The sequence below is a fragment of the Ananas comosus genome, linkage group 2 (genome assembly GCF_001540865.1).
Source record: "Ananas comosus cultivar F153 linkage group 2, ASM154086v1, whole genome shotgun sequence".
Taxonomy (NCBI): domain Eukaryota; kingdom Viridiplantae; phylum Streptophyta; class Magnoliopsida; order Poales; family Bromeliaceae; genus Ananas; species Ananas comosus.
Window position 1 is genome coordinate 13,609,885 of NC_033622.1, and position 14,517 is coordinate 13,624,401.

Sequence of the window (14,517 nt, forward strand, 5' to 3'; positions counted from 1 at the left end):
GATCTTTTTAATAACCACATGTTGTTCCATTTGATCGAAGGGTTCTGTTGTTTACTTGTTGGAATGATTAATTGTCCACAGGATCCAAAACCCTTGTGCCCTTCATATGCACCCAGGAGGCACGCAGGGAGAGTTATCATCATTAGATGAGTGAAAGCTTCATGAGGGTGCAAACAAAGCCCTCAAGACAGGCTGACAGCTGACCTGAACATAAATGGATTGGTCTGCTAATTATTGCTAAGAACAACCCCTGATGATTGGTTTGCTGTTAATCCTTCTTCCTGAAAATTTTCAGGTACTGGAACCCTAAAAAGAGATGAAGTTTGAACTAATCCACACCTTCATTGGTAATAATTATCCCCCTCTAAAAAACATTGGGACCGGGCGGCCGTCACTGAATTCAAAGTACTTTAATTGGTTATTTCACATGGTATCAAAATCTGTAGGAGATTCTGAATTCAAATTTTACCAAACTCCTGGCCTCATTTAATTAATTTTCTCTATTTACTAGATCATGTCCACATCTGTCAAATTAAATTAGAGAAATGGTTCGGTACTTTATTTTATAAAAAATAAAAAAGATTTTGATCGTTGATTAATGAAGGTTAAAAATATCATTTTAGTATGAAGCAGGTTAGAAGATTATTTCATGTGAGGGTATTTTTATAATTAAACTAGACAAAATTTTAAGAAAGTTTGATTAATATCCCAAATTTAGCATTAATTTTGTAACTAATTTAAGCATTAATTTAAGATTTGATTGATATCCTAAATTTTAGGCATTAATTTTAGGAATTTTAGAATTCGTCTAATTTAGGCATTAATTTAACTTGTTGAAATTTTAGAAATAGTAATAAATACCTTGAGTTTAAATATTTAATATTTAAATTTAAATTTAAAAAAGAGAAATTTTGTGTTACTATTTTAACAAATTTAATGTTGATAATAACGAATTCAACATATTTAATTTGTTTAAGAAACTTTTAAATTCCTCTAGTTTAGATATTAATTTTTTATCACAAACTTTAAAAAAGTTTGAATGTAGGTAAAAAAAATAAAAAAATTAGATTCAACATATATATTTAATATGTTGTAATATTTCTAATGAAATATATGTAGGTTACGGATATGAAATGACAAAATATCTCTGGATTACAGATGTCAATGGATACAAATACCCATAATTTTATCCGAATCCGAATCCAAACCCGAAAGCAAATGCAATGAATTTATCTATGCTAGATGGATATAGTTTTGGATATGGATATCAAAAATGAAATCCGATAGATTTAAATTCGGATATGGATTTTGACTGTATCTAATTCGAACCCGAAACCGACCGTAACCCGAATTTATTTTACATTATATATAATATATATAAATGTTTGATATTATATTTGAATATGTATTTTAAAAATTTAGATTTAATTTAATATATTTTAAAACATTGTAAAGAGAAATAAATGTTTCGGTTTCGGATTTTCAGGTTCGGATTAGGGTTTGGGTTTTGGATCTTTAGTTGGGTATGGGTTTGGATATGATTTTCTAAAATTCGTCGAATTTGGGTTTGGGTTCGGGTTCGGGTTTCGAATTTGATAGTTGGGTTCAGGTTCGGATATTTGAAAATCCGCCTCAAATCCTACCATTTTTACCCTTTTTACATCTCTGCCATGAATGAAGTGGAAAAATAGAGAGGAAACAAAAAAGAGATCGAATAGAGATTTAGTTTTTTATAATAGAAGTAAAATTACTAAATTATCTATATATTAAAAGATCAAAATATCTCTCTCAAAATGATTTGGTATTGCATGTCACAATTTAAAAAAACATTAAATTTGAGCCATTGATTAAAAATGAATAAACGGTATAAAAAAATAGTAAGTATAGAAGCATTATTAAACTTTCAGAGCAGTCGATGAGACGATGAACCATAATGGTGAGGTTTAAATGGATAAGTGAGAAGCTAGAAATTCGAACACCGATAAATTAAGGATCCCTAGTGGTAGGGCATAAGTGGGGATCGGGCGAGGGTGTGGAATTAATTGAGTCCCAGTTACGAGATTGGAGATATAAAGCGTAAGCCAAGCACTTGATTTCGATTCTGATTTCTCTTTTTTGTAATAAAAAAAAAATTTAAAAAAAGAAGCCTTAATTTCCTTATCTTGTACTGGTGCCTTTCCTTGAGAACGAGCTCAGTTGAGCCTTACAAGAAGACCCTTATGAGTTGTCCAATTAGCCAATATGTACCTGAACAAGGGCACCCACATGGCAACTTGGTGCTTATTAAATGCCCAATGCATATGGTTTTAGATGTTAACAATGGTATGCACATGCCCAGTAGAATTTCTAAAGATTGTTAGTTGATATATAATTAGGTGATATATAATAAGGTGATATATAATACTTGTACCCATCTCCACATAATTGGTATTAGTCCTTAGAGAAAAAAACATACATTAGTTAGTTTCTTCTTTCTTGTAATTATATCACTTTTCCAAATTCAGTTTTTGGTAGCTAACTAGTGTTTTCCAATACTTCCTAATTAAGCTTGAATCCAATTGAGAGCAACAAACATTTTCCTTTATATGCATGGTTAACAATTTTAGAGGCCACTGACCGTCCCTAGAACAAGTGCAAAGGGTTTGACGATTGGTACCAGAAGTTTTAAGTTCGAATCCTAGTTGATTCACATTTTCAGCTAAGTTTATTTCTAAATAAAATAAACAAAGCGGGTACCGTGCTATCTATCTCTCAAAAAAAAAAAAAAAAAATCTAGAAGCCAATATATGTACTAGATTTGAAGTTCTTTAATTAAGACTATGCTTGATGCATGCCTCTCTACTATACAGCAACGAAAATTTATAAAAAAAAAAGGAAGAAAATCTAAGGCTCTGATTGCTTTATACATGTACTCCTTTACGTGCACGCGCATCAACTGGTGTCTTCAACGTACAGTTGGGAACATGCACCACGTATTAGTTTAACTTATCCCTATATACATGTTTCTAATTAGAATAGCAACAATGGCTTTGATTAATTAGGAGGTGTACTCTTTGTACCTAAGTTGATCCAAGACAAATTAAATCCAAAGATAAGTGCTACTGATCAGAGGGTACAGCTTGAAACCACCTGTCTTAACGCAAGTGGAGGAGTACTTAAATAGATATTAGAACATGGGGATCGGAATATATAAGCAACTGCTTCTGCTTCTGCTTCTGCTTCTGCTTCATGTTTAAGCCAAATACGCCGAGATCATACCGAAGCTTGGGACACTTGTATATATGAAAAATAACTTTGAAGCTTCTGGTTTTGTATGTATAACATGGTTAGAGTAATTGAGTAGATGTTTTGGTAACCAAAAGTTGGGCTGTGTATGTTGTACTGTACATGGTCCACCATAAATTTAGAGCCACAAACTGAGGCTTGAATTTGTAGCTTAGCATATCAATTTGTTGGGTTGATTTAGCTTTATAGTAGTTGACATCCATGGACCAGTTAGTGGATTGTTCCCCAATGGGCTTGGGTTGGATATTATTGGGGTCCATGATTTATAGCCCATTTAGTTTGGATCTGAAAACTGGAGCCCATATTTTCCATTTTGGGCCTAGTGAATTCGACAATTTGGACTGGCCCAGTTTCGACATCGGCTTCTTGAACTTATCAAACCCAAAAGGTTTTTCTTTTTTTTTAAGAACGGTAACACACTATCTGCTTTATTTATTTTCTTTTAAAATTAACTTAGCTGAAAATGTGAAACAACTAGACTTCGAACCTGAGATTCTGGATACCAACCACTAAACCTTTTGTCATTTGCGCTAAAGACGGTCAGAAAATCCAAAAGCTTATACCCATAAATTTGGATCCACTAAGTATATATCAGTTGTTTACTTTCTTATTAATTATTTGGTATAAACCATTTAGAGGTGAATTTCTAATAATCATTTTCTTTCATAAGTAAAAGAACCAACTCTTCCTTAAGCTTTATCTTCTTCAAACATTAATTGCAGCTGAATCACTTTTGGTTTTTCTCCAAAACATATGTACAAGTTAAGAGACGCCGCCTAGTGTTTTTTTTATCCTCGAAGGCGGGGGATCGAACCCATTTCAACCTCGTGAGTTTAGGATGTGGCATATTTATTACATATAAATAACTCATTTATCTTCAGAACTTAATTTCATATGGAACGACTATTCACATAAATTCTTAAAAACACGCTTATTCATACTCTATTATACCTATGTTTTCCTACCACGCACCCGCGCAATTGAATGTACTCATGTATTTTACTTCCATGTATCTTTCATAGTTTCATATCGGAATTCGACCTTGTCTCAAAGATTTGTGAAATTCATATTCAAGATCAAACCAGTCAAATTTTAGATTTCGCTTCCATAACAGCGAATTCATTCCTCACTTCAAATAAAATGTCATAGGCCGTAGATACATTCGCAGCTCCACAAGCCATACATATATATATATATATATACATATATATATATATATATATATATATATATATATATAGCCTACATGTATATCTCCATCAAACAAATCATGCCATAGTTTTCATACAGTAAAGGGAAATATACTACATTGTACAAAAGCCTCCCCACCCCTCCTTCCACGTTACCTTACCTTACATTCCAACACACTTGGAAGTGAGAATCTAACCAAGTAGTTAAGAGAGCCGGAAAAAACTAAAACGTGAGAAGAAGAAGAAGAAGAAGAAGAAGAAGAAGAAGAAGAGCAGCAGTTGATTGGATTCATAGGCCGAGGGCGCCGAGCGGGGTCTTGCCCTGGCCGGCCTCGAAGTAGAAGATGAGCATGGCGAGCATGGCGATGCGGGCGTGCTTGATCTCCGCGAGCTTCAGCCGCTCCAACTTCTCGGTATCGGGCACGTAGACTCCGTTCTGCAGCGTCCCCGCGAGGCACAGGGGGTCGAAGAACTTGCCCCCCGGGTATCCCTGCTCGCCGGTGGCGTTGGCGAAGTTCTCGGCGGTGCGCGACCACGGGGTGGCCCACTCCACGGCCTGGGACTCGGGGTTGAAGAAGTCGACCCAGCGCTTGGACTCGACCCAGCCCATGAGCAGCAGCTGGGTGCCAAGGAGGGAGCCGAAGGAGAAGGGCGCCACCGCGCCCGGGTCGGCGCCGGCCTCGAACCAGGGGATGCCGCTCCACGCCTGCCCCACGAAGATGCCCACCACCGCCGTCATCGCCCACCGCCCGTGGATCAGCTCCGCCTCCCGGTACCACTTCAGGAACGCCGGGTCCTTGCCCAGCCCCAGCGGGTCGAACCCGTAGTCGCCGGCAAGCCTTCCATACATTGGTCGCGCCAAAAAACAAAACAAAAAAAGAGTTTTACCGCCAAAGTTTAAGTTCTCATACTTTATCATACGACAGAACAAATGTGTTGAATATAAAAATAATTAAAAAAAAACCAAATGTAATGTTCGCCGATTTTAATGATTTGAATGACAGCTATTTTTTTTTATTATAATAATTTAGTTCTTAGTTCTGCTCCTAATTTCATATTCACAAGTCTTAATTTCTTCTTTTTTTTCTATAGTTATAAATCTTGGTTTTTTCCCTAAAATTTTCAAACATAGATCGAATCTCTGTTTCGATGGACTGCATTACTAGCAGTAAAAAACTGTTAACTACAGAACCGAAGAGAGAAAGAGAGATATTTGAGGGCTTACGAGCCATCGAGCCAGGGGGGGTTGATGAATTCGCTGTCGCTCTTGACAGCAGGGATCCACGACTTCTTCTGTGCGGCGGCCGCGACGACGAGGAGCCTGCGTGAATTGCCAGCGGCAGCAGCGGACTTGCTGGCCATCGCGGCGTTTAGGAGCGACCTCCGCGAGCCGGCGACGAAGGGGCTGGATAGGCTTTGGAGGACCGCGGCGGAGGTGGAGGCCATGGCCATTTTTGTTTTCTCCTCTGTTCTAAGCTCACAAGCACAAAACTCTTCTTTGGTGTGCTTAAAGATTCAATGTGCGCGTCCTCCTCCTCCTGCTCCTCCTCCTCCTCCTCTGTGAGTTATTGGGTGGTATAGTTGTTATACTATTGAGAGGTTGAGGTGTGGGAGTGAGGGAGTTGGGGGGAGCCACTAAATCTGGGGGGGAATCTCGGAGGCCAAGGAGGATAGATTTCTGGCCAATAGGAAGAGGCTCTCCATCCACTTCGGCTGCTGCCTGACTGACACGTGGACCTCATCCTGGCCTTTCGATTTGGCTCTCGAGATTTTAGTGGCCAGAAAATTAAGATTTTTTTTTTTTTATGAGCTTTGTACTTTGAGGCAGCGTTTGGTTAGGGGATAGAAATAGAAATAGACTGTTATCCTTCTCTTTATACCAAAACGTTAATTTTTTATTCGAGAATAGTAATTCTCGATTATCCCCACCAACATCTCCATTTTCTATATAAAACTATTTAAAATTGTTCTTATTCCTGGAAACAACCCAATTTTTATCCAAACACTATTTTTCTTATTCCCATACTTATACCTATCCCTGTAATAGCTAGTTCTTGCTTATACCCAAACCAAACGATACCTGAAAGTAAGAAATAAATCTTACAATCTTATTTATTCAAAAATTAATAATTTTGTGCTAAAAATATTAAAAATTAAAGAATTTTTGGATGGTGAATATAAGTTGTGCACCTCATAACTAGCTAGGGTGTAAGAGTAGCAATTTTGATTATGAAAGAGATGTTAGCTCAAAGGAACTAGCATTTTGTACTATGACGAGAGGTTTAAGTTGGTTCAAGTCCTGCTCAAATCGATGAGAGACTGAATTGAGTCGAGTTATACTCAAAATGATGTGAGGCTAGTTAAACTGAGTCATAATTGAAACACGTGAGTATTGTGTCTGTGTGCATTATGTAAATTTTTAGAACTAATGACAAGCGCCAACTACCCGACAAGAGAGGGAACTAATAAATTGCATGCATATACATTTTAGTCTTATGTGGATCCTAATAAGAATATTCCTCAAATATTGATGAAACCTATTTAATCTAAAATTTTAACCCTCTAAATTTAAGACTAATTATATAATGCCAAAAATTTTGGTTCTTACAACCATGGTTCTATCGTGGACTAGAAATTTGTTCAAATCATTTCGAATTGTATAGTACTTTATGATAAAATACTTTATAGCCACAAGAAATGAATTGGTTATAAGGGATAATACAAAATTATGCACATAATTATTCCTTAGCGTCAACAAAAACAAAATGTCCAACTACAAATTCACCTCATACATCGATGAACAAACCAAAAAAGATCAACGCACGAAGAGCTAACACTAAGTAAACTATGCATAACATAGTCTAAAACTCCAAGTACGAGAACAAGGCAACAACAAAAGCAACCACAAGAGCCATCACGGAGAACCCGAGCTCAATTGCACCCGACTTCGAATTCGCCGATGTCGCAGCCGGTACCGGGGCTTGTGGGGACTCCGACAACGGTGGTGGCACGGATGGACCCTCCGGAGAGAATGGTGGTAGCGAAGGCGATGTCGTCGGAGGCAAGGATGGTGCAGGAAATGGTGAAGTCGGAGGCGTCGAAGGGGATGGGGTCGGTTGCGTCGACGGTGGGTACGCCGGTGACTGGTTTGGTGGACCTTCAATATAACCGGTTAAATTTTTTGAATAGAAATATTAATGTTTTAATAAATATTTGAAATAATAACTAGGATTGCGTTTAATTGAAGAATTAAAGATTGGACAGTGGTAAATATTCCTATTATTCCTCTAATACAACGGAGAATAGCATAATAGATGTTCAAAATTGTTAAAATCATAAAATAGATCTCCAAAAAATTTCAATTTTTGAGGCAACTAAATTACAATTAGCTAGCCATTCAAAAATTAAACAAAATAGGAAAAAATACTTAGGCATTTATTAGTTGTTTCATAATTTAATAAGAGTAAAATAATAATAATAATAATGAAGATAAACCAAAAAAAAGGTAAAACACAAAGTCATTTATCTGCTATTTACATAGTTTTAAAATTTTTGTTTCATATAATGACTAGAATTGTATTCTCTATAAAATTCATGTTCTTATATATTATCCTAAAAATAAAAAATAAAAAAATATACCCCTTACTTTTGTAACATGGGACTATTGGCGTGTAGGAGAGCCCACAAAGCAAGGGCAAAGCGAGAGCTTTGGTGACGTTCACGGGTACGCCTAGCCTCGCCCCTTCTCGTATGGCCTCACAGAGGCACGTGACGCTCCGGCTCAGCACGTGACCGAGCCCGGAGCAGCAACCCCGATTCGGCCCCGCCGCATTCGCCCCGCCCTCCACAAACTCCAAACATTCGCTGAACCCAAACAACGCGCCCGAACAATTATGGTTCGACCCGAATGGCGTTGACAGGTTCGTGCTCATTACCGAGCCCAAAAGGGTCTCGAACGAGAATAATAATAATAAGAATAGTAAAAAGAAGAGTTGATTCGTGACATAGGACATTGTTGGAGTGTGGTATTTGGTTTAGGAGAATGAGGAGATGATGATGATGGAGTTTAAGTGGTGCTAATTGTGTAGATCATCCTAATAATAAAAGCTAAGTAACTCTTTTGGTGGGGAGATAAAGAGTGTGGGTTGACATCATTCATTGGAAGATCAAAAGGTTCTGGGTAGCTGCAACAGTTGTGATTAGTGAATGGGTTTTTGGTTATTGAAAAACTGCATGTATTTGTTCAATGGAATTACCAACTATTCATAGTGATTCATTCATTTGGATCAGTGAGTTCATTGGAAAGTATTTTAAATTTGAGAATTTCAGGGTGAGGGAAGGACTAATTGAATCAATTATTGAAATATAGACTTTGGGCTGTTTCCCCCTCCAACGCAGTTAAGTTTAGAATAGAAAATATAAAGGGTTTTTTCTTTCTCGTAAAAAAAATTAATTCTTTGTTGAAGTATTTTAAATCAACCAAAGATTTTAAAATATAAAATAAGAAATTTGATTTTTATTTTTTTTTTTCAAAGAAGTTGATCAAGTCTTTTAGCTCCCTCAAATTTTTTAATTTTTAAAATAAAAGAAAAAGTTAAAAAAAATTAATCCGACCTGCCGGATTCGAACCAGCGACCTAAGGATTTAGCTGCAACGACTACAGTCCTCCGCTCTACCAACTGAGCTAAGGTCGGTTTGCAATTTTTGTTGACTATTTTAAGTTTTATCGAGAATTAGAGGTCTCTATTTAAGGGCTTTACTTTAGTAAGCGAAGGATTTTTGCTAAAAACACTAATTTGGTTCTTGATCTGAATCAGAATTCTACAAAAAGAAGCAAGAATAGTTGGTATAATGTCATGGTTATCTCCATTGATTATAGATAAGCAATAGATTACGTAATATTAGACACGAGAAGTGTAGCTTTACAACACTTCACATTGAAGATGCGATGGAAAAATTCACATACATTCATTCTACTATCACTACAAATATCCATTATCCATTCCTGTATTCGTGCTTGCAAGCAATTTTTAAGATACCAAAAGATCGCTTCGACCTTCATCCTGCAGATTCGGTAATATTTCACTAACACTTGAAATTGGCAGGCCGAAGAGCAACGGAAAAGGTCAAACCATTCTCACCCGATGAAATACAAAACATTCATTATGCACGGAGCAAAAGTCTTAACTATATATGACTTGAAAACTGAGGCCTATATTACAATGATATCAGAGAACATAAAGAAATGCTTCTAAGATGTTTGCAAGTCATCTGATACGCTGGGTTAACTTTGGTGCGCAATCTCACTTGGAAGTAATGTTTCTCCGACAACCTTTTTTTTCTCTCACAGAATGTCTGCGTCTTCGGATGGTATTATCCTCATAGCTACTTGTTATCTGAGTTATGCATGGTCATCTATCGCTCCAAGCTCATCAAGAGATTTGTCAGAATCATGAAGTAACGAACCCTCCGAAGGACCTGCAACTGTTTAGTTTGCTTCAGAAATTTGCGGGAATCACAGACAATAATAGAAAACATACTTCTGATAGAAATTATTTCTGATAGAAATTATCAGATATAAACTACATAAGGTGTGAGGATTTGCTCATAACAGTTAGGTAGGGGTAAAGTTACAACCTGACCAGAGTAGCGCATTCATTTGCCAATACAGAACTTGCCAAAAATGTTTGTTAAGACTTCTTCAGATATGTCCTCCCCAGTGATCTCTCCAAGAGCCAAAGCTGCTTCCCGTAAGTCTATAGTCCAGAAGTCCATTGGCAACTCCTCAGTAATTGATAAATTCAATCTAGAAAAAGCTTCTTTGGTGCGTAGGAGCTGCTCAAATTGTCTCTGGATAATCATCATTGATCTATGATTAATAAGAAAACAGTTGCATACAAATCTATTTTAACAAATGATAAGCCACCCAACCGGATAAAATGGTATTGGTTGCTCAACAAATACAACATAACAGATATGTAAGCATTTTAACACCAATTTTACTCTAATGTCCTTACAAGATCAAACGAGGCCTGAATATTCATGTGACATCTATTATATAAATCTCATAAAACCAAGTCATTCCCTAAAGGGGGAAAAAGAACAATGCATAAACTGAGCATTTGATATATTATATGGTTCATATCTGAGTAAGATATGTATGTAATCCCTTTTGGTTTTGTTAAGTGGAACAGGTATCTCGTTTTGACACCCAACTTATATTACAAATAGAAATTTGATGGCTCTTTGTAGTAATGGCATTCCACCACCTCTTTCCTCTTCAGTTATTACCTGCATAATCTTTTACTACTACAACATTACTGCCTTCGAAGTACCATAGTTTGGCAACAAACTAGTGAAAGATGACAAAATTAAGAGAGTAATAGGGTAAAGAGACACTCATTATCCTGTATATAGATCTCTACCTGGTTTATAGTCCACCTGCGACCCCCTACAGCAGTAGGTTCAAGACCTCGGACCTCCAGTACTGCTTTCTCCAGTTCAGGGATGCCTTTACCAGTGACAGCACATGTCAAGACATGCTTGTTGAAAGAGCTACTAATGTTCCCAAACTCTTCCACCGAAACAAATGGTGCGCAATCCACTTTATTGATAACAAGAATGATGGGCATTGCAATAGCTGCAGGTTTCTGTTCTCCATGAAGAAACAAAGTCAGCATATGTATTGTGGAAATATTATATAAGGAAAACAATGGCATACAGAACATGGTCTATCAAACGCATTTTCTCATAAATTATCTCAGAGCAATTGCATCTATATATAGGTGACGGTAAGTCCAACTTAATTTTTTTATAGTTAGATCGTCTAATGACAGCTTACTTTTCTTTTTATCACACACAAAAAAAAGGGAGCATTCCCACTGGCAAGGTAAGCATGAGCAATAGAGCCAAGAGTTTTGCAGCATTTTCAGACAGAACTGCATTAAAAATTACATGACCATAACGAAAGAAGATAAAATAGCATACCTGACTCATCTGAATGTGCTCAATAAGTTTTGCATCATCTTCCGTCCATCCATCAACTGCACTTACTGTCATAATAATCACGTCAGCAGCCAATGCAGCAGCTTCTGATCGCTGTACACCTATAAAAAGAAAAGTATTAGGAAGAGCAAATTGTCAAATTCTTCAGTTAACATTCTGAAGTAGCAGACCATCAGCAAATTAGAAAGAAAAGTGATGTATTTGCAATCAGATGATTGCCTGCAATATACAACCCTTTAGTAACATATGAGAGAACCTTACCAATTTTTTCTACAATATCATCGGTCTCTCTGATACCAGCAGTGTCAAGAAGGGTGACAGGAATGCCTTGAATGGAGACATTTGCTTCTATCACATCCCTCGTAGTTCCAGCGACTTCAGTTACTATTGCTCTCTCACTCTGCAAGCTAAAATAAAACACTAATAATTAAATAACAGGATGCAGAAATAGATATCAAAGTCCAAAGAAAGCCCATCATATCAACACAAAAAAGTTGCACTGTACAGGCAATCCCGAATTACCTAGTATCAAATTTAAGACAATAATGTCTATCAAGATCCCGAAGGAACTAATAGTTTTTCATCCAAGATGGTGCAATAATCTTTTTTCAACAATAGTTTAGTCATGCTTCTTCAGATGGATTTGGGCTGTATATGAGACACATTAAGCACCAATCACACCAATGAAGACTAGGATTCTTCACTACCATGGTTCACACATCCATTATCCTAACAGCATCTCATCAGGTGTTCATCGCATGTTAGTTGCATGTCCCTCATGATCCGACATAACCATTGCATGTCTGTAGCTTGTCAGTTGCACACCCAGTATAGCAAAATGTAAGAGGATATAAATCAATTCTCTAAGACTAAATTTTGTCGCTTTGGCCAAAATGCTCCAAGAATAGTAAAATGCACTGCCAAATGTAAAGAGAGGGGAAAAAAAAAGAAGCAAATTGAGTGTAGCCTACTTTGCTCCAAGCATTGAGGAGGCTTGACTTTCCAACATTTGGCCTGCCAATGATCGCTATCTGCAAAAAAAGAAATCAGAACTCCTTAAAGATTTTGTAATATATCAGGAGATGAAGGTGAACCCTTCAGGCCGGGAATTCACAAAAGAAGTCTTTTATATAAGACAATATCTATATCTCAATAATATTTATATCAAAACAAAAGAGAAATACATGAAAGAAGCCTGTAAGAAGGGATTAGACACATCAAAAGGCTCAAAAATCTAATGTAGAATTATGTCAATATGGCAAACTTCGGAAAAGACTGATATACGAAAGAAGGTAAGCCAATCACTCAAGTGAAAAGAATGTATCAGCAAAAGAAAAAACATGAGAGAAGAGGCGAAAAGACAGAAAAGAAAGAACTTAATTACGCTCTTAATTTTCAATTACCAGATACAAAGACTGAAGCACGAGATTGCAAACAATACCTGTAAGCCTGACTGTAAGAGTTTATCATAGTTTGCAGTATCCATTGCTTGTTGCACATCATGCCGCATATCACTTATTTTGTTGATCAATATTGTGGTGTCTAAAGGTGGCATTTCATCGTCAAAGTCTAAACGAGCCTCTATTTCTGTAAGCAACTCAATGCACTGAGCTCTCAAAGATTTTACTATGGCAGAAAAGCCTCCCTGCACAGAAAAGAACAAAAATTCTGCTTATTCTCGTCATCTTTTACTGAAACCTAGACAGTAAATTATAAGCACCATCACCTAAGAATCTGCAAAAAGAACAGCATTAGAGTAAAACATGCCTGTATACCAGCTAATGCAGAGTCTGCCGCAGCCAACGACTTGGCTGAAATAAGTTTTGCAACATTCTCTGCTTGAGAAAGGTCCAATCGTCCATTCAGAAAAGCACGAAGAGTGAACTCGCCTAACATAGTTGAACCATTTAAATACGAGAGCCTATTAACCAGAAATACGGAATCGGCAAAAAGAACAAGAAGCTAACCAGGTTCTGCAAGCTTTGCCCCTGCTTCTAAGCAAGCTCTTAACACCCGCTGCAAGCAAACATCGTTCCCATGGCACTGAAGCTCAACAACATCTTCTCTGGTATAGGATCTTGGTGCCAACATAGGGATGGCCAAAACCTGATAGAGATTACAGCATCAAAAACCATCTCCAAGTGAACAATTCACTATGCCGGAACGTCGGAAGTTAAATTCATTAAGATGACACAGAGAAATGCAAAAATTAAAATCATTCGAAATAGAAATGCAAACGCAAAACAAAAGGACCTGATAACACTATAGAACTTGTCACCTACATAGCATACACTAAAACAAGAGATAATTAGCAACTGGATACCTCATCAATAACATTGCCCTTTTGATCCAACGCGAAGCCATACTCTACAAAATGGCTTTTGGGCTTCCACGATACTCCGCGAGGCCCCCTCGCCGAACTCCTCGCAGGCCGAAACACGCGGCGCGCAACCGCCACCGCCGTGGGACCCGAGAGCCGAACTATCCCCACCGGCGCCGCACCGCCGCCCAAGGCAGTGACGATCGCCGCGATCGTTGCCGACTCCGGCGAGGCCTTATCCTCCTCCGATTTGGATGAGGCGCTTCTCTCATCTTCGGTGAGAACTAGGGTTTTATCTACAGAAACAAACGGATGAGAGAAAAAGATCAAAACTTTGAGGACGAGTACAGTGGAGAATCCAGGAGAGGAGGGTAAGGGACTGAAACCTGAGGGGGAGAGGCGAGAGATTAGGGTTCTGGATTGGCGTATCAGGGTATTGGGGGAGGAGTAGGAGGAGGGGAGGAGAGGGGTTCTAGGGTTTAAGAAATGGGAGAGGAGGAGAAGGGGATTGGGAATTCGCCATGGGAGGAGGTGGCGGGGGAGAGTGAGAGCCATTGGTTTCGAGTTTGGCGTCTTTTTTGGACTTCTTCGCGGGGAGGAGATAAAAATTTTAATGGGCTTAACGGGCCCAGGATGTGCCTCGGCCTTGGACATAATCCTCGATTTTGGGCCTATTCTCGGCCCAATAAAGTAGGATCACCGGTTGGGTTCGGCTAA

The 14,517-nt window shown here is 37.9% G+C and overlaps 3 protein-coding genes and 1 non-coding gene across 5 annotated transcripts; all 4 read right to left on the reverse strand.

Annotated features, from left to right (window-relative positions):
* Window positions 4,535–6,086, reverse strand: LOC109706787 (chlorophyll a-b binding protein CP24 10A, chloroplastic). Its single transcript, XM_020227771.1, has 2 exons — window positions 5,701–6,086; window positions 4,535–5,314 (listed from the first exon to the last, which is right to left on the reverse strand). Exons 1-2 carry the CDS (start codon window positions 5,925–5,927, stop codon window positions 4,765–4,767), a joined length of 777 nt encoding a protein of 258 aa, XP_020083360.1. The 5' UTR covers window positions 5,928–6,086; the 3' UTR covers window positions 4,535–4,764.
* Window positions 7,407–8,407, reverse strand: LOC109727977 (non-specific lipid-transfer protein-like protein At5g64080). Its single transcript, XM_020258224.1, has 2 exons — window positions 8,115–8,407; window positions 7,407–7,632 (listed from the first exon to the last, which is right to left on the reverse strand). The coding sequence occupies exons 1-2, from the start codon at window positions 8,405–8,407 to the stop codon at window positions 7,407–7,409; spliced, it is 519 nt and encodes a 172-aa protein (XP_020113813.1).
* TRNAY-GUA lies at window positions 9,084–9,169 on the reverse strand. The gene is given in 2 exon segments: window positions 9,084–9,119; window positions 9,133–9,169. It is a non-coding gene; the product is annotated as a tRNA-Tyr (tRNA).
* On the reverse strand, window positions 9,352–14,365 carry LOC109705558 (tRNA modification GTPase MnmE). 2 transcript variants are annotated; one of them, XM_020226304.1, is made up of 11 exons: window positions 14,187–14,365; window positions 13,804–14,096; window positions 13,448–13,586; window positions 13,248–13,369; window positions 12,922–13,125; window positions 12,452–12,511; window positions 11,742–11,880; window positions 11,463–11,581; window positions 10,901–11,125; window positions 10,113–10,325; window positions 9,352–9,953 (listed from the first exon to the last, which is right to left on the reverse strand). In XM_020226304.1, the coding sequence occupies exons 1-10, from the start codon at window positions 14,353–14,355 to the stop codon at window positions 10,131–10,133; spliced, it is 1,665 nt and encodes a 554-aa protein (XP_020081893.1). In that variant the 5' UTR covers window positions 14,356–14,365; the 3' UTR covers window positions 9,352–9,953; window positions 10,113–10,130. The 2 variants fall into 2 exon arrangements, with proteins under 2 accessions (XP_020081893.1, XP_020081885.1); XM_020226296.1 differs by having other exon boundaries at window positions 9,352–9,959.